Consider the following 18,319-nt stretch of genomic DNA (forward strand, 5'->3'; position numbering starts at 1 on the left):
GTTGGCAGTGCCTGCAAAATAGGAGCACTGAGAGCGAGGAGAAGCTTTTCATTCGTGGATCATCTCCCAGGTGAGAGAGTATCAGGGGCCTGGAGTATCTCTGATGCCTCTGAGCCCAGCATACGCCCGTGGAGCTCCCACAGACCCTACCCAAGCTTTCCCAGCACTGGTAACATCTCTGCCATGCACTATGCCCTCACTAGGTTTTGTAGGTTTGTGCCCCCATTTTAAATAAAGAATTGCTGGAAACTCGTGCCTCCCTCCAGGGCAGCCTTCAAGCAGCATTTTAAGACCACAGCTTCACAAGGTGGGAGCGCCCCATGCTCCACACCCTTGGCAGGGAGGTGACAAATAACCAAACCAAGGGGACAAAGCTTCTCCCCATTTCTTATCCTCTCTGCCTCTTGCTCCCCCACCCATGCAGGGTGACACAGAAGGGGGCCAAGCCCCTGGCACCCTGGGCCAGCTGATGTGGGCAGCATGGCTGGCACTGCCCGTCCCAACACAGGGGCTGAGCAGAACAACCTTCAGCCCACCAGCTAAGGCAGAAAATGATGTTCAAGCTGATTTTACATCATTTGAGAGCAATTTGGCTTCAAAGCCAGGCTGCCCCATTGCCAGGGGCCCTGGCTGACAGGGGCAGCAGGGTGAGGAGCTGCAGGGCCCAAAGCCACCTTCCCAAAGCCCTGGGCACAGCACGGGGGGCACGGGACAGCCACACACAGCACACGTCTGTCACACCCATCAGCCTTTATACACCCTCCAGCTTCCTGAGTCCCTCAGATCCCAGGCTCTAAAACCATAAAACAGCCAGGGAGGAGGAACAAAGTGGGGGTTCTTTCCTGAAGGGGGAGTGTGGGAGGAGAGGGAGAGAGGCTTTTCCTCTGTGCTATGGCCTGAATGGGGCTCGCTCAGGCTGGACCCAGACAGATCCCTGCAGGGCAGCAGGGGATGCTCACCCCAGCCCCGGGACCAGTGGCACGGTGGCTTTGAGGGGGAGGTCACAGCAAGGCTGGGGCGCCCAGTGTGTGGGAGAGGTGATGGGAGGGGAAGGCTGGATGGGCACACGGCAGCACAGTGACGGGAGTGCGTCCCCTCCAAGCGTGTCCTGGTGCAGGGTGATGGTCCTGGGAGGTGTTTCTCGTGGGAGGAGTCTGCTGTGGGGCAGCAAGGGGGGCCAGGGGGCGGGGGATGTGCAGGGCATGGGCAGAAGGGGTGAGCGGCCGCGGGCTCTAATCGTCCTTGTCCTTGGCCCCGTGCTTCAGGATGCGGGTGAACTCCACGTAGTTGAAGTTGCCCTTTTTGTCGATGGGCGCCTCCCGGTACATCTCATCCACCTCCTCGTCAGTGAACCTGTCCCCCATGGTGGTCAGCAGCTCACGCAGGTGGTCCTCGTGGATGAAGCCTGGGAGGAGGGCAGGGGGCAGCGTTAGCAGGGGGCACCAGGAGGGCAGGGGGCAGCGTTAGCAGGGGGCACCAGGAGGGCAGGGCACAGCGCCTCGCCCGCTCTGGAGCTGCCTGGGGACTGTCCCTGCAGCGTGTGGCCCAGCCCCGTGCTGGCTGGGGCACAGGGGCTGGGCTCTACCTGAGGCCTCCTCGTCGAAGCAGGCGAAGGCGTTGCGGATCACGTCCTCGGGGTCGGTGCCGTTCAGCTTCTCCCCGAACATGGTGAGGAACATGGTGAAGTTGATGGGCCCCGGTGCCTCGCTCATCATCCCCTCCAGGTACTCGTCAGTGGGGTTCTTCCCTGAGGACACAGGCAGGGGTGGATGCAGGGCCCTGCTCCCCAGCTCCCATGCAAACAGCTGGAATGACTTTTATCCATTGCAGATTGATCTGCTGGTTGTTGTTCAGCCACCCCACGAACATGGGAAGGGAGTTTCTGCCTAGTGCTGCCCCCTCAGCACCTTTCCTGAAGCTTTCATCTCACCTGGGAACAAGCTCTGCCTTGGGGGAAGTGCAGTAATTGATTTGGGGGTTACTGCAATGAAACCCGTGGCTATTCCCATCCCCTGACAGCTCTGAGGAGAGGGGCAGCAGCGTCCTCACACAAGCCTCGTGCTGCTGGTGTCCCCAGCCCTGCTCCCCCCGTGGGTGCACCGGGGATGGTTCAGCTGCTCTGCTGAGGTCCGTGCCCCCAGCGCTGGCCCCTCTCTGCTCCCAGAGCTCCGGCTCCCTGGGAGGAGGGAGATCCCTCCCGTGGTCAGGCAGGACCTCCAGAACAGGTTTGGCTGCCAGGTCAATCATTGACAGACCTCCCAAAGCGCAGCGGAGGTACCACTGGGGGTGGGAGGAGGGAGCCATGGTCTGCAGCAAAGGAGAATGGCTCGGGGCAGGGAGTGGGTGCAGAGCTGCAAGTCTCGACCAGCCCAGCTATCGCACCAGCACGGGGACCTGCCTTGGTCACCCCAGCTGAGAGCAACGGGACAGCCCTAGTGACGTGCTGGGGTGAGACTACTCAAACACTCTGCTGGCTGCAGCTGGTCATTGCTCCCAGGGCAGAGCTTCTCCAGCTCCAAGGCTCTCTTCCCTTCTGGTGAGTGCACCTGCGAGCAGCACACAGAGCTGCTGCCCTCAGACGCCTCACAAACACCCCTTCTGTCAGCTGGTGGAGCAGAGAAATCCCACCCCGCGCTCTGAGGCATCCAGCACAGGCAGTGTGGGCATGAGGTCACCCTCAGCTCTCCCTGCTCCCGAGCTGGTGCTGGGGGCAGAGGGACCTGCGGGGGCACGGGGCAGGGTGTCCTCACCCAGGGAAGCCAGCATGTCATGCAGATCCTCCTTGTCAATGAAGCCATCTCTGTTCTGGTCGATCATGTTGAAAGCCTCCTTGAACTCCTGGATCTGGGACTGGTCGAACATGGCGAAGACATTGGAGGTGGCGCGCTGGGGGCGCTTCTTGGTGGTCTTGGCCTTGGCACGTTTGCTGGACATCTTGGTGGCTGGAGGAGTACCTGGGGGCAGGAGCATCAGGAGGGCTGGGGACAGGCTGAGCCAGGGGGCCAGAGCAGGGACGCCCTGCCCGTGGCACCTCCAGTGCTGTGCCTCAGTTTCCCCAGCTGTCACACACTTGGGCAACACAGGGAGATGAGACAGACACAGGGTCAGACGTGGGGATGGGCAGGACTTGAGCTCTGATGAGTCACAGAGCAGGCAGCACTCACTGCAGTTCCCCAGGACTGTCCCCCAGGGCTGCAGGGCCCAAACCCCCTCGCTGCCTGTCCTCCTTGCATATCCAGGCACAGGAGAGACACCCGGCCCAGCACCTGCCTGGTGCCAGTCCCGGGGCCATGGCATGGAGGTTTCAGCACTTCAGTCACTGTGGCCGTGCCTCTCCACCTCCCTCTGCTCTGGCAGGCTCTCCAGGCCCAGCCCAGCTGCCAGGGTCACCCTCCTGCCCTGTGTGCCACAGTGCCAAAGCAGCCCCAGTAACAAGGGGGTTATCTGCTCCAGGCGCATTCCTCACACACCACTGCTTCCCATGTCCATCCCTCCATCCATCCATCCATCCATCCATCCATCCATCCATCCATCCATCCCTCCATCCATCCATCATCCATCCCTCCATCCATCATCCATCCCCTCCCTCCATCCATCCATCCATCCATCCATCCATCCATCCATCCATCCATCCATCCATCCATCCATCCATCCATCCATCCATCCATCCATCCATCCATCCATCCATCCCTTATCCATCCATCCATCCATCCATCCATCCATCCCTCCATCCATCCATCCCTCCCACCCCTGGTGGCTCAAAGTTTTCTTGCTGCTGCCCTCCCTGTCCTGGTGCCCCTCACCCTGCCCAGGGAGCCCACGGGAGGAGGCAGAGGGGAGAGGGGACATTGACCTCAGAGGGCTGCAGAGGCAGGAGAGGAGCCAGGAGCCCAGGGCGCTGAGGATGGTGCTGTTGTTACAGGTAATGAATGCCAGGAGAAGGGAGGGCAGCAGTGGGACAGTCCCACCTGTGGGGACACGGCTGGGGCAGTGTGCGTCCCGTGGGGAATGGCACAGGGACCATGCGGACCCCAAGCACCACTGAGGCAGGATGACAGCAGGAAAACCTGGTCCTTCCAAGGTGGGGGTTGCTGTGCCCAGCTGGAACTGGAGCCCCCAGCAGGAACAGGGCTGGAGCAGAGCCCACTCCCAGCCCGGGATGGCATCCAGTCCCCCTGGGGCTCCCAGCAGGGGCTGGTTGTGTCCCCACGCTGCCAGGCTGAGGGATGCACCCAGGGTTTGGAGCACCCTGCTCCGCTGACTCTGCCTGAGAAGAGGATGCTCAGGTTCCTCCCAGGGGAATCCTGCCAGGCTCAGCCCTGCAGGATGGCAGCAAAGCCCAGCTTGGCCTGTGGGACAGGCTGGGGTGGTCCTGTGGGACACTGTGGGACAGGCTGGGGTGGTCCTGTGGGACAGGCTGGCCCAAGGCCAGCCCAGGGAAGGGACAGAGCTCTGAGCCCTCGTGTTTGTGCTGCAGCCATTCCTCCCTCACACACAGCCCTGGCTCTGCTCCTGGCCAGCGTCTGGCTTGGGCAGCAGCTGCTGGGGCAATAGCAAATGAATGGATCATGAAGGGGTTCCACGGTGGAAGAGCAGAGAATGACTCCTGTGCTCTGTGTGCCCCCTGCCTGGTGGGCAGCAGGACCTGGGCTCCCCATCAGTGCCCAGGGATGGAGCAATTCAGGAGCCACATCCTCTCTCATGGAGACACAGCCCAGGGAGCTGCAGCAGGACTGTCCCTGCTGGGCTGGACACCGTGAGAGGGCTGCCCTGGGATCTGCTCTGCGACCTGCTTCCCATCTGGGTCCTTAGTGCTGACCCCAGGGGGACCACAGGGACCTGGGGAACATCCCCTGGTGCTGGCATGGACCAGAGCAGAGCAAACAACCTCCAGAGAGCCTCCCCCTGCCCTCCCCACACCACACCCACTCTCCAGGTCTCTCCTTCCCCTCCTGCTGTCACTCTTTCAAGGGGTAGCAGAGGTAAGGGCTGGGGCAGGGGACCACCAGCCTGGTCCTCAGCCTGCTGTGGTCTCCAGGTTCCCACAGCTGGGCAGTGCTGGAAGGACATTCCAAGAGCATCAAGCAGTGCAAATCGCAGCCCAACACACCATGGTGACCAGCCAAGCTCAGAGGGGGCTGGGCACTCTTCCCACACCCTGACAAAGTTCCCATCCCACTGTGGAAGCACCCACAGAACCCAGGCAGGGCCCTTCATGTGCAGGGAACACACCCCATGTCCTCAGGAGTCCTCCCTCATCCCCCATATGCCTCCCATTCCAGGATGGAATCCACACCTGCCTCAGCCGCCTCCCTTGTGCTGACCTCACCCCCTGACAGCAGCCACCAAACCCCCCCCCCATCCCCTGAACTCTCCCTCCTTTCCCAGTGCCAGCAGGGAAGAGATGTTTGTCACCAGCCGGCCAAGGGGGCAGCAGGACTGGGAGCCCAGCTGTGCCCACACTGGGTGAGCAGAGACCTCATCCCCCATTCCATCTCTGCCTGCTGCTTCCTCCAGCCCCACAGAGCTCTTTGCAGGAGGCCAGCCCCTCTCTGCCTGCCCTGCCAGGCACCACCAAGCACCAGTGACACCCCCCGGTGGCACCAGTGACAACCCCAGGTGGAAAGGGCCGGTGACATCCCATGGCAGCAGCATGAGAAACTCAGTTCAACACCACAACACCACCAGGCCAAGTCAGAGACAGAAATAAAAGCTTTGCTGCTGGCCCATGGCACTGGGCTCAGCTTTCAAAACACATCCAATTATTAGCAAAATTATTAGCAGAAGACTATAGAAATAAGCAGGAGTTTTGCTCTCACCACATGAATTAATATTATCCAAATATTTACCCTGCCCTGGCTGTGACCAGCAGCAGCACAGCTTGGCACCACCTCCACAGAGACAGTGCTCTTCAGCAGGGTTAAGTACAATTTTGACAGCACATGGATCTGCAGTTTGATCCAAAATGTGCCCTGGAAAGATGCTCAGTCCCAAGGTCCAGCTCAGTCATTCTGTCTGTGCTGTTTGACAGCTGCCTTGGGCTGGCTGGGACTTGGGAAGAGATTTTTGGGTCAGTGTGGGGAAAGGTCCCTGTGCATGGATTCTGTGCAGGGATCTGCAGCCAGACCTGATTCAGCTGGAGCAGTCCCTGCTCTGCACGAGGGCTTGATGGCCACGCTCCCCTGGTAGCCATGCTTTCTGGGATTCCCAAAAACCCAGCTGCAGGAGCATTGCAGGGAACGCCTGGCCATGATGCCCTGCAAGCTGGGCTGGCCTCAGCTCAGACAAATGGTGCAGCCACCAAAGTTCCAGCGTCCCCTCAGCAGGAGGGACACACACGGACACAGCTCCTGCTCCCATCCCAGCACTGCCCCAGCCCAGGAACTTGGTAGCAGAGCCAAGGAGGTCAGTGCTGGGTGACAGCCACACGCTGATCTGGTCCCCAACTCACCCTGTCACAGCTGCCCTTGTTCCCTTGTCCCTCTGCCACTGCTCCTGCCAAAATATCCCAGCCTCCTGCAGTGGAGGCAAAATGATCTCCTGCCAGGCTTGTGCCTCCCCACCTGAGAGCCAGACCCAAGGGACCATGGGCTGACCTAAAGAGCTCATAAACTAGTAAATAGTTTTGTTTGAAAGAGGAAAGGACTCACAGTTATCAGAAATATAAACTGCATGTGTTTCCTCCTTGGTAAAAACCAAGCAAGCAACTCCATCCTGGTGCTGCTTCCTGGCTGTGCTGGGGAGGGTGGGACAAGCCAAAGGGACACCAAAGGGCAGTGCCACCAGGGCAGGCAGCCTGTCCCAGCCCCATCCTTCCCTTCCTGCCTGCTTCCACCCTCCCCTGCAGCTCCTGCCGTGCTGCCTGTCCCGGCAGGATCTCACCCTGGGCTGAGGGCGCTGTGACAGCCCGGGGGGCACAAAGGAGGAGTGGCAGGCAGGGGACAGGGCAGCTCCTCCGGCAGAGGTGGCAGCAGCCTGTCCCCAGTCCCTGGAGTGTTCACCTGGATCCTGAAGCTATGATCTCCCAGGATATGCTGCTAAGGGTTTCCCAGGGGGGCTGCTCAGAGGCTGCTCCAGCAGGAGCCACCTCTGGACGTGCTGAGGGGGCTGCAGTGGGACTGCTCTGCCGTCCCTGTCACAGCCAGGCAGGGACATCTGCTCCAGGGCCATCTGCTCCGCAGCTCCTCCCCAGGATCCTGGCACCATGTGTCTCTGCTGGACGCTTTGGTCAGGGAGGCAAAGAGCGATTCCAGCAGCCTGGGCTGGCCCGAGGGACACTCCTGCAGGGCAAACACCGGCTCCTCAGGGGGGACTGTGCTCCAACCTCTGCCCAGGACCGCTCCCCAAGGAGAGCTGTGAGTACCAGCGAGCCACGAGCAGCCACGTTCACTGTGGGCAAGCACTGGCCCCAGCACGTGCAGCCCCCAGCAGGTCAGCAGGTCCTACCCTGCTCCAGGGTGGCACAGGGCCAGCAGGGTGAGCTGGTGCCTTGTGCATGCCCCTGGCACAGGATGGGGGAAGATCCTTCCACCCTAAAGCTTTGCCAGCCTCAGGCACCTCTTGCAGCCCTGGGTGTCACACTGGGGGAGGGAGCAGGGAGCAGCTCATCTTCCCTGCTTCTTTTGTTGTTAAACCAGCCCTTTCCTCCAGCACAGCCCTGCTCAGGATGCCTGTGGGATGTGGCATTGCTCAGCTTCACCAGGGAGGGTTTCTGGTGCCAGGGGAGCCCCACTGCCAGCAGAGGCAGCGGGAGCTGCAGGAGGACTCCTCAGCCCACTGGACACTGCAGGAATGCAGGCAGCTGCCATTCTGCTCCTTTTATGGCCTTATTAGAGGTGTGGGAAAGGGAGCCTGGAGGTGAGAGAAAAGCAGACCCTGAGCCCTGGGTTGTGTCTCCAGCCCAGCCACAGCCACCGGCACTGATGCCAGCGAGGAAGGGCCAGGGCAGCATCAGTCAGAGCAAAGTGTGCAGCGGCCCCCGGGAGCAGAGCTCATCCCAGCCCTCCCCAGCTCCCACCGGGCACTGGGGACCTGGCCAGGTCCAGGCACAGCTGTGGGGCTCAGCTGCAAGTTCAGCAGATGGTTCTGCACTAGTTGCTTCCCACCAAGGCAGGAGACCAGGAGCTCACCGTGTGACACACGCACACCCCTCCACAGCACAGGTTCTGCAGCCCCCGAGGAGAAGCCCTGGCACAGACACCCTCGGTGTGCAAAGCACCCAGCCCCTTCCCATGCCCGGGGAGGCCGGGAAAGGGACCACGGGCACAAGGTCTCCGTGGCCTCGGGCAGTCAGCAGGACGTGTCCTGGCCGGAGTTTGCTATTTTCCCAGGGGAATTAAGGGGCTCACCTCGGCGGGGGAATGTGGCCGCAGCGCCTCGGAGGGGGGAGGTGACCGCAAACTCCTCCTACAACCGCACAGAGCCTGCCAGGGAGAGAGGAAAAAATTCCAGCGACTGAAGGAACCCAACCATCTTTGGTCAGCAGCGGTGGTTGTTAACACTTGGGGATGTTCCACTCCAAAGAATTCAGCTCCGGCCGCCCCCTTCTCCTACACATCCATGTTTTAGAGCTTGCCTGGCTTTTATCACAGTCGAAACATTTTGTACCAAAAGGGCATGCTGGGAGGGAAGCCAAGAGGGCTTCGAGTTTTCATGGGAAAGACTAAACAAAACACAACATCCCTCTGCACTTAAGGCTGAAGGAAATGAGCTAAATAAAGCTTTTCTGCCTTAAAGAAGTTTATTGCCTGAATTGACTCCCAGGCCACTGGGGAGACATCTGGAGCATCATGCATGCATCCGGACCTTGGCCCTGGTCATCAGCAAAAGGACTTGGAGGAAAAGCAGATGTTCCAGACTGGAACAGTCTCAGAGATCAGGAGGTGGGTGAAGCCATGGGCAGCAGGAACTGCTCCTGCAGCTCTGCCATGCCGGGGAAGCGGGGGTATCCCAGCCCCAAGGCACTGCAGACAGTTTCCCTCAGCTTGGCTCAGGACCCATCCCCACCTGCCCTTGCCGGGACATTCCTGCCGGGCGTGGCAAGAGGCTGCCCGGGTACAGGATGCCCGGCAGGGCACACCGGGGATCCTCCCGCCGCCTCGACCCGTCCCCAGGGCTGACCTCGGCACCAGCTCCAGCACCGCAGAGGTGGAGGAACGGCGGGGCTGCCTCCCTCTGCTCCCCGAGGCAGCGGGGCCAGCTGCCCCTGCTCTCCCGGGACGGCTGGGGCTGCTTCCCCTGCTCCCCGAGGCTCCGTCCCTCCAGCTCCATCCCTCCCGCTCCTCTCTCTCCGCCGCGGCCGCTCGTTCCCATCCCGGACCGCTCGTTCCCATCCCGGGGCCGCTCGTTCCCATCCCGGACCGCTCGTTCCCGTCCCGGACCGCTCGTTCCCATCCCGGGACCGCTCGTTCCCATCCCGGACCGCTCGTTCCCATCCCCGGCCGCTCGTTCCCATCCCGGACCGCTCGTTCCCCCGAACCGCTCGTTATCCCCGCCGCCGTTCCTATCCCGGACCGCTCGTTCCCACCCCGGACCGCTCGTTTCCACCCCGGACCGCTCGTTCCCATCCCGGGCCGCTCGTTCCCGTCCTGGACCGCTCGTTTCCATCCCGGGACCGCTCGTTCCCATCCCCGGCCGCTCGTTCCCATCCCGGACCGCTCGTTCCCATCCCGGACCGCTCGTTCCCATCCCGGACCGCTCGTTCCCACCCCGGACCGCTCGTTCCCATCCCGGACCGCTCGTTCCCATCTCGGACCGCTCGTTCCCATCCCCGGCCGCTCGTTCCCATCCCGGACCGCTCGTTCCCGTCCCGGGGCGGTGCCGTTCCCGTCCCCTCACCTGTCCCTCACGGGAGCGGCGGGCGCTGCCGGAGCTGGTGCCGTGCGGGATCCGCTCTGCGGCTCTGCGGGACGCGGCTCCGCGGGGCGGGCGGGCCCAGGGTCCCGGCCCGGCCCGGCCCGGCCCATACAAGGCAGAAGAATGCGGCGGGGCCGGGGCCGCGGGGCCGGGACGCCCTTATATAGACGAAAGCGGCGCCCACGCGTGCCCCGTGCCGCGGGGGGATGCGCAGCGGCACCGGGCACCGCCGAGCCGCGCTCCCGCCCGGTGACACGGGGGACACGGCCCGAGGGTGGCACTGCCGGGGCACACGGGCCGGGGCTCACTGGGGCAGCTCTGGCCGTGGCGGGGCAGGTCCCGGCTGCTGGGGCTGCTGCAGGACCCGAGCGCCCTGGGGGCCCTGGAAAGGCCAGAGAGCGTCCACAGGCTGCACCGTGGGGGCCACACAAAGGGAACGGTGGCCAAGCAGCCCCTCAAAGGGTCTCTAACAAGTGGCCTGGGGCAGAGAACGGCTGGGGAACTGCCCCATTGCCAAGCAGGGATGCAGAGCGTGGAGAAACAGAGATGGGGAGCTCCTCCACCCAAGGCAGGACTCACGCTGGGAACACCCGAACCCTAAGGGACACCTCTCCAGGGTAGCAGCTCTTGCTGACTGTTTCCTTCCCATCAGCAACCCTGAGCCTCATCACAGTCCTGCAGCCACCAAGAGGAGCTCCTGGTCCTGTGGAAGGTTATGCCCCTCCAGACATCATCCCAAAGGAGGTTTATCTCTGTTTTGTGGGGTCCCACAACAGCAGGGGCAGAATTGAGCCTGCAGAGGAGCAGGAAGGTGGAAGAGGGAGACACAAGGAGTACTTCTGAGAGGCACTGTTCTTCTGGGGACCCAGCCCTGAGTGGGCAGCCAGAGCAGGACTGCCCAGCTTCAGCATTCCCAGGAGATCCATCTGTCCATAGAGATGGGGGAACTTGAGGCTGAGGACCTGACCCTGATCAGAGGGGACAGCATGGAGCACACAGGCTGCACTTGCAGCGGCACAGATTAACAGAAATGAGCAGTGGCACAAATTAATCTTCAGCTGCCATTCTCCTGCAGGGCATCACTGCAAACAACAGCTAAAAAGCCCCCAAAAAACCGCTTCAGCCCTGATATAAAAGCAGTGGCTGTGCCCTCTGGCAGGCTGGCCAGACCCTGCCCCAGGCATGGAGCTTGCTCCCACTGGCTCAGAAGGCCGGTGACCTTCTCAGCCATGAGCCCGCCTGACTTGGGGACATCCTCCCCGTGTCCCTGTGCTGCTGATGAAATCTGCAGGGGCATTGCCTCCCCTGGGGAGCCACAGAGGTTGCTGACCCTTGGCTGGAAGCAGGGATCCTGCCTGCAGCCCCTCTGAAGGACAGGCTGTGAGCTCAGAAGCCAGCAGAATGCAGGAGCAGAGTTGGAAATGCTGCTGGATGCTATGCCAGAGTGGAGGCAAGCCAGGGAAAGCACAGAACCTTTGCCATGCTCGTGAGCTGGACAGGGAGGCCACAGAAGGTTTGTCTTTTTAATAAGAAATATAAGGAAAGAGGGGGTGAAAAAAACCACACAAAAAAAAAAAAAAAAAACTAAAAAAAAGGAAAAAACGCTAAAAAAAACCAACCCAGTCGGGAGTCAGCCAGCCTGAGCTGCCACCCCGTGGCTGGGCCCAGAGTTTTCCATGCTGGAGAAGCCCAGCCTCAGCAGGGTCCAGGTGTTCCCAGGAGCCCAGCAGGAGCAGGACCCACCTGCAGCCCCTCACTGAGCTCTGCTTTCTCTGGGCAAGTGCCCAGCCAGCCCCTGCGAGGGGAGCTGCTGAAGGGGGCTGCAGGCACATCACAGCCCCTGCAGCTTTGCAGCCGCTGCAGCTGGGCCACCTCTGCTGTCCCTCCAGCCCCTCCAGCCCTTCCTGCCTTCCCTGTCTGTGCCTAGGGCTGCCCATGTCATCCTTCTGCCCTGCTTCCATGTGTCTGCCAACACACATCCCTTACCAGGGCCTGTTTGTGCCCTCGGGCACCTCTCCTGTCTCCCTCTGGCTCTTTCAAGCCCAAATTCAATTTGCTTCTCTCTTTCTCAGCATCAGGCAATGGAAATAGAGTAAAACAAGCCATTTTTTAAAAGAGTGTGAATTTTAGGTCAGTTCCCTGACCCAGGTGTTGTCATCACCATGCAGGCATTCCCATCCCTGTGAAGTGGGGACAGGGACAGGGACAGGAACACTGCTTCCACTCTCCCCAAGCACCTGAGGAGTGTCTGGGGCGCAGGGCTGCAGCCAGGACACGTCTGGCCTGGCCCTGCCATGGGGGTCAGAGGCAAAGGAGCTGCCAAAGACACAGCAATGACCTCACACTGGCCCCTTCCTGGCCATGCTGCCAGGCTGCCTTGCCTTGGAGCAGCCTCTGGCTTCTGGCAAATGCCCAAGGGGCTGGAGGTGATCAGGGCCTGATGGCCTTGCAGGAGCAGGGCAAGATACTTCTCCATAAGTCCATTAGAATATTGCATAATCTGTATTTAAATTACACTCCCCAGCTGGAAGTGATCAGAGCTCTGGGACAAGGACCCCACACAGCCCACGCAGGCTCAGCCTGCACCCACGGCCTCCAGGCCCTGCTGGCAGCAAAGCAGCTGCTGCTGGAGCCTTTGGAGCTGCAGGCAGGCTCTGGAGACGCTCAGCACGTCGTGTTTGCAGGCTGTGGGACAACAAGAAATGCAGCACCTCGGGCCTGGGGCTTGTTTCTGGGAAAAAGGAACAGCAGGGCTCACGGTGTGCCAAGTGCCAGGGGGATGTGCACAGCAGGGGAGGGAGGAACGGCTCCACACAGGATGCAGGGCTTCCAGCAGTGCCCAGAGTGGCCCCAGCAGCGCCACTCAGCTGCCAGGGACACCTGGAATATTGTCACTGAGGCCCCTCTCTACCCACACAACCCCGTGCTGAGGAGGTAACAGAGGGAGAGCCAAGCATACCCTGCCCACAGCATGCAGGAGTAATTCCTGTATGCTTCTCCAGGAGTGCAACTGCGCTGAGTGCCACTGCTCCTGGAAGGAAAGAACACGAAAAAGTCAAATCTTTGGGGCTGCACCTGTGATAACTCTCCCCACAGTCCCCACACGTTCAGCTGCTCCAAGCTCAAGTGAATAATCAGGTAAGGAGCTGCACAACCCTGTGTATCCTACAGACTCCAGCCCCCCGGCTCTGTGGAGCCTCCTCAGCCTGGCTGAGCACCGGGATCCCCCGGCGCGGCCTGTTTGATGGCTCGGTGACCCTGCAGGGCTGCCAAGGGTTGTGCCCCTCCCAGCCAGCAACACCGGCACTGCTGGCTGGCCCTTTCGCTGGGGAATGGCCCTGCCAGGCCGAGACTTCCCTTCCCTTCCCTTCCCTTCCCTTTCTCGGCCCCTCTCGGCCGCCGTAGGGCGCGGCCCCGCCCGTGTCACGTGCAGCGGGGCCGCGCGGCGATTGGCGGGGCGCGCGGGCCGGGCCGGTTCCGGGCCGGGCGGGCGGATCCCGGCGCAGGATCCCGGCGGATCCCGGCGGAGCGGGATGAGCGGCGGGCGGCGCCGGGACGAGCCGCCGCACCCGCAGCACCACGCGGTGGCCAACGGCGGCGCGGCCGGGCGCGGCTCCGTGTGGGGCAAAGCGCTGCGCAGCGACTCCGCCTGGCACGACAAGGTGGGACCGGGGCGGCGGGACCGGAGGGGGCCCTGAGGGGGGGCTGGGACCTGCCCGGCGCGGCGGCTCCGTCCCGCGGGGGTGCCGGAGGAGCCGTCGTCCCCGAGCACGGTTGAAGCCCCTGCGGGGACCGGCGGGCTGAGGCGGTCCCGGGGCTGTGCCGGGGCCGTGCCGGGGCTCGGCAGCGCCCCGTGCCCGCAGCCCGGAGCGGCGGGGGCGGCTGTGCGGTGAGTGCTCGCGGAGCGCAGCCGTGTTTGCCGATCCCCCGTGGCCGGCACATGGCCCGGCTCTTTGCTCTTTGGGCGCGGGGCCAAGGGAAACACGGCGTTGAGACACCTCGGTTACTTTTGGCTTGTGGTTTAACACTCTTCTCGGATAGAATAAAAATGTCTCTTGTATGGTTCAAGGAACAGCAGCCTGAGCTTTCCGGTTTCCCCGTGCCCGTGTGCCGTGTGCTCCTGCGGTGCCCGTCCTGTGGCCGGAGCTGCCGCTGCAGCCGTGCCGTGCCCGGGCACACAGCGCGGCTTCGGCCTCTGCTCCCGCTGCTTTTGGCCTGGGGAAGGGGCACGCTCCGTTTCCCTGGCGGTCAGACAGCAATCTGTGTCGCTTTTTCCTTACCTGTGGCTCCCCGGACTGGTGGGGCTCGTGTGTCCCTGCCCGCTCGCCTCTGGCAGATGGAGCTGGAATTTCAGAGTCAGCAGGGGAGCAGGGACGGCTGTGCCAATGTTTTGATACAGCAGGAGGTGAACTGAAGGCTGAGCTGCCTGTCAAGTGCAGTGACCAGAAGAGATGTCTGTATCTTACACGGATTCCCGTCTTCTGTGAGGAGCTGAACAGCTGGCACATGCCACAGGCTTTGGGGGATCTCAAAGGCTTTGGTGTTTGGGGGGATGCTGGGACAATCCCAGTTCTGGAGAGGCTGAGAAAAGAGATGTGAGCTGGAGTGAATCTTAGTAAAGTGTGAGCCCTGCTGCTGGGCTACAGTAGCTAGTGGAGCGTGGCCCTTGGACAGAGGGATGAGCAGAGCCCTGCTGCTTAGGAAGCACAGGAGTTCTCATGGCACGAGTGAGGTACAGCTGTGCTTTGGAGCTGTCCTGAGCCCTGAGAGCTCTCGGGTGCAGGAGGGCCTGGGCCAACGTGGGTAGAGCACTCTCAAAGCATAAACAGTTCGTTAAGCTTTTATTCCAGGGCATTATTGCACCTTTAGTAAATAAGGGGACTAGAGACTTGTTGGCCTCTGCAGCTGGCCCATCGGAGGGCAGACCTGTGTGTGTAATGTGGAAGCAGAGGAGTCCAGGGTGCACAATGCCTCAGGCTGCTTTATCTGTTCTGAGTGCAATATTTGATACTCTGAGTGGGGAACTAAGTGTTCAGGATGCTGAATTTTCACCTGTTAATTGTGTGGTGCTTTAAAAAAAAGAAACATAATAAATGCCAACATTTTTCTTGTGCTTTGTCTCCTCAGGACGAGTTTTTAGATGTGATCTACTGGTTCCGGCAGATCATTGCGGTTATTTTGGGAATCATCTGGGGAGTAGTTCCACTGAAGGGATTCGTGGGAATAGCAGTGTAAGGTTCATTTCCTTTTCTGTCTCGTGTACGTTCCCGCGTTTGGGCCGGCCTGGGAGCGTGGTTGAGGCCGTGCTGTGAACAGTGGGCTGGCTAAAGGCAGGCTCTGCCTGCTCTGTGTCTCACAGCCAGCCTTTCATTCCACTGCTGGCTGCCATGAAATTCACCCAAAGCATAACGTGTCTCTTTCTCCTCAGCCTGATTAATACTTCTAAACATTATTATTTGTTTTGCTATTAAAAGGGGCAATGGCAGAAGAAGGGAGCTAGCATTTCAATTGCCTGGGTGTGTGTCCTGTACGTGTGGGAGGGCGGGGAGTGTGGGGCCTGCTGTGATCACCCAGGAAGGAGCATCCATGGGGGAAGGTGTGCATGTCCTGGTCTTTGAGCCCTGCTCAGACAGGAGGCTCTCTCAGCAGACAAGGGCAGCTGCTCTGAGAAGAAGAAAAGGTTTGCTCAGAACATGAGAGGCTGGAGGTCCCAAGCAGGCACAGTGGCACTGGCACAGTGGCACCAGCAGAGCTTGGCAGCACTCCTGGCTTCCTGACGTGGCCCTTTCAGCCATGGGGTGGGGAAGGCAGTGCCTGAAGGGGGTGTGTGTGCATAGAATCCCTGGGAGCCAGGTCACCTCCCCAGAGGTGTCTGAAGGCTGCAGTGAGTTATGAAGAGAAAATCTGTTTGGGCCTGACATGTGCCTGGAAGTGTTCAAGGACCAGCAGAGGTGGGGACACTGTCTTGCTCTCTGCACATCTGCTCTGGGAAGATGCTGGATCTGCTCTGGGGAGCCTCTGTTTGCAAATATCTCTGCCTAGCCAAGATCTCAATGGTCAAGCTCCAGCCTCACAGCTTTTCTTAAGCAAAATTCAGTTGTCATCTTGTCCCTCGTCCCAAGTATTCTGGTTTTGGCAAGAAAGGGGAGGTCTGATGCTCCAGCAGGAGCCAGGTTAGCTACAACAAGCAGTTCAATCTGAAGTGCCCCCAGGAACATTCATTGTTCTTACTTAGTCACCATGAATTGACAAGGCACCTTCAGGCACCTAAGCCCATTCCTGTGCTAAATGTAATCAGGAAGGATTTGGCGTACAGTGGAAAACTAAAAGTTTCTGGAAGGGTGTGTGTGGTTTCTCTGTGCTGTGCAGTGACACAGCTGCTCCAGCCTGCTGCTGGTCACTCACTTTGTGTGTGTGTTGTCATCCCACCCTTCCCACACAGCCTTCCTTGCAGGACACAGACCTGTCCCAGCCCCAGGCTGGGCTGCTGTAAAGCCAAACCTGCCTTAGGACAAACAGAAGGTCGTGTTTGTTCTCTCTGCTCAGCACAGACTGGAGAGCACTGAGGTGTCTCAGACTGAACCCTAGTGTTGGGGCTCCAGGGCACTGTTGAGTCTCTGTGGCCCTTATTTCTTCCCTGTTTGGTCCTGGGATGCTCACAGAGATCCAACCCTGAGCAGGGAGGTGGCAGTTTTCCCTCTCAGCTGCCTGAGAATCAAGAAGCACACACAGGTTCTCTGTGGAGGCAGAGCTGCTGTCAGTCTGCAGGACAGGAGAACCTGCAGGTTTGCACATCTGAGGATACTTCCAGCTTTTGACTTCTGCTTCTTGAGCCCTACTAGGAGTAGGTTGTGCCTTGTCAAGTGAACTTCATCCCAACCTGGCAAGCTCACCTGGAGGGGCTCTTTCGAGGAAGTGTCTGAGCTGCCTGGGAAGCATTGCAGGAAAAGAATTCCTCTTTGCTTCCTCTCTGTTGTGGATACAAGATATTTCACTGTATGGCATGTGGGATACCTGCAGCCTGTACCACTGCACTGATGGTTCCTAACCTCTCCCTGCAGATTCTGCCTGATCAATGCTGGTGTTCTGTACCTCTACTTCAGCAGCTTCCAGCAGATAGATGAGGAGGAATACGGTGGGACGTGGGAGCTAACGAAGGAGGGATTCATGACATCGTTTGCACTGTTTCTGGTAATGTCTCTTGCTGTCTTTAAGATGATTTGTGAATTGTGTTGGTGCACTTTCTGAAGACCTGGGAAGAGAGCAGGGGAAGTGGTGAGAGAAGGCAGATGTGTTAGCACCAAGTGCCAGTGATTGGGATGGCTGCCTGTGAAACACAGTGCTGACACCTGGGGTTTCTCTGTAGGAATGGATGCATTAACCACTCCCTCCTCTGTCCCAGATACCCTGGTGGAGTTCCATTCCATCTTGAACTAGTTACATTTGGACTGGTGTTTTGGGTGTCTTTTTTTTTCCTTTACTCCCCTCCCCCAAGTATCTGATCACAGCACTTGATTAGCTGGTGCCTCTAAATCCCTGGAGGGGCTGTGGTGGGATTTTTATGTGGAGAGGCTGGCAGACAAGTTGAATGCCACCATTTGGGGCAAGTGGTGATCCTAAGATCTCCCCAAGATCACCTCGAAGCTGGAATTCAGTCCCCTGTTGGGAGCAGGGCCTGAGGCTCGTTTGCTGTGTCTGACACCTCTCCAGAGGCATCCAAATAACCTTGCTTTCCTTTCCTTCCCACAGGTGGTTTGGATAATCTTCTATACTGCCATCCACTATGATTGACACAGTCTGCAGCATTTGCCTGTTAAATCAGTTGTCAATAAATAGAGAAGGTTTTAATAAATCCTAGTTTTTAGTGGACTGGTGGCAAAGTGGGGAAGTCAAACCAGCTCTCCTCTGTACCAGTGGTCTGGGTAGCCTGGAGGAGCCCCAACTCTTCTGCTGGAGAAGCCTGTCTCCGTTTTATATACCCGTGAATTATTGGAACTATTAAAAAGCCATTGGAATTTTTGGAAGTGGTTCAAGACTGTTCAAATTTGGAACTTTCTGTGACTCTAGCCAGTAACTCTTATCAAACTCCTGTGCTGAAGGTTGAATCTATTAATTTAATGTATGTATGCCCTTCTGTTTGAAATCTGTCATTAAACTCTGACTTGTCTTCCATGGTTGTCCTTTAGACAAACAGTGTTTCAAAAGCAGTTGTAGGTACATGGGCAGAAGGCACAGCAGCACCCAGGACATGAGCTGGTGGCTGTCCTTAGCATGTTTTTGTAGTGACCAGATCTGATTTGATTAAACAGACTGTGTTGTTACCATTTCTAATTTTTTTTTATTTTGTTTTACTTGCAAATCAGTTGTCAATCTGAATTTTTAAATGCTTTTTGCTGAAGACAAATTTTTAAGTGATTTTGCTAGGAAGAACTGATTCATTTGGTGAACCAAGATGTATTCAGGA

General features: G+C 59.2%; 2 protein-coding genes across 2 annotated transcripts; one reads left to right on the forward strand and one right to left on the reverse strand.

Annotated features, from left to right (window-relative positions):
* Positions 1 to 735: 735 nt before the first annotated feature.
* On the reverse strand, positions 736 to 9,962 carry MYL9 (myosin light chain 9). Its single transcript, XM_030963157.1, has 5 exons — positions 9,838 to 9,962; positions 8,349 to 8,423; positions 2,751 to 2,954; positions 1,586 to 1,747; positions 736 to 1,405 (listed from the first exon to the last, which is right to left on the reverse strand). Exons 3-5 carry the CDS (start codon positions 2,932 to 2,934, stop codon positions 1,233 to 1,235), a joined length of 519 nt encoding a protein of 172 aa, XP_030819017.1. The 5' UTR covers positions 2,935 to 2,954; positions 8,349 to 8,423; positions 9,838 to 9,962; the 3' UTR covers positions 736 to 1,232.
* A 3,348-nt stretch (positions 9,963 to 13,310) lies between these two features.
* Positions 13,311 to 18,025, forward strand: RAB5IF (RAB5 interacting factor). The gene is made up of 4 exons (XM_030963496.1): positions 13,311 to 13,517; positions 14,983 to 15,086; positions 16,917 to 17,046; positions 17,605 to 18,025. Exons 1-4 carry the CDS (start codon positions 13,389 to 13,391, stop codon positions 17,644 to 17,646), a joined length of 405 nt encoding a protein of 134 aa, XP_030819356.1. The 5' UTR covers positions 13,311 to 13,388; the 3' UTR covers positions 17,647 to 18,025.
* The last annotated feature ends 294 nt before the right edge of the window (positions 18,026 to 18,319 follow it).

The sequence above is a fragment of the Camarhynchus parvulus genome, chromosome 20, assembly GCF_901933205.1.
Source record: "Camarhynchus parvulus chromosome 20, STF_HiC, whole genome shotgun sequence".
Taxonomy (NCBI): Eukaryota; Metazoa; Chordata; class Aves; order Passeriformes; family Thraupidae; genus Camarhynchus; species Camarhynchus parvulus.

Excerpts from the sequence above, each read along its gene's own strand:
- RAB5IF (XM_030963496.1), top strand. The coding sequence starts at position 13,389 with ATGAGCGGCGGGCGGCGCCGGGACGAGCCGCCGCACCCGCAGCACCAC. Across the intron at positions 13,518-14,982 it reads ACTCCGCCTGGCACGACAAG|GACGAGTTTTTAGATGTGAT; the intron begins GTGGGACCGGGG and ends TTGTCTCCTCAG. Across the intron at positions 17,047-17,604 it reads CATCGTTTGCACTGTTTCTG|GTGGTTTGGATAATCTTCTA; the intron begins GTAATGTCTCTT and ends TCCTTCCCACAG.
- MYL9 (XM_030963157.1), bottom strand. The coding sequence starts at position 2,934 with ATGTCCAGCAAACGTGCCAAGGCCAAGACCACCAAGAAGCGCCCCCAG. Across the intron at positions 1,748-2,750 it reads TGACATGCTGGCTTCCCTGG|GGAAGAACCCCACTGACGAG; the intron begins GTGAGGACACCC and ends CTGTGTCCTCAG. Across the intron at positions 1,406-1,585 it reads CTTCGACGAGGAGGCCTCAG|GCTTCATCCACGAGGACCAC; the intron begins GTAGAGCCCAGC and ends CCCTCCTCCCAG.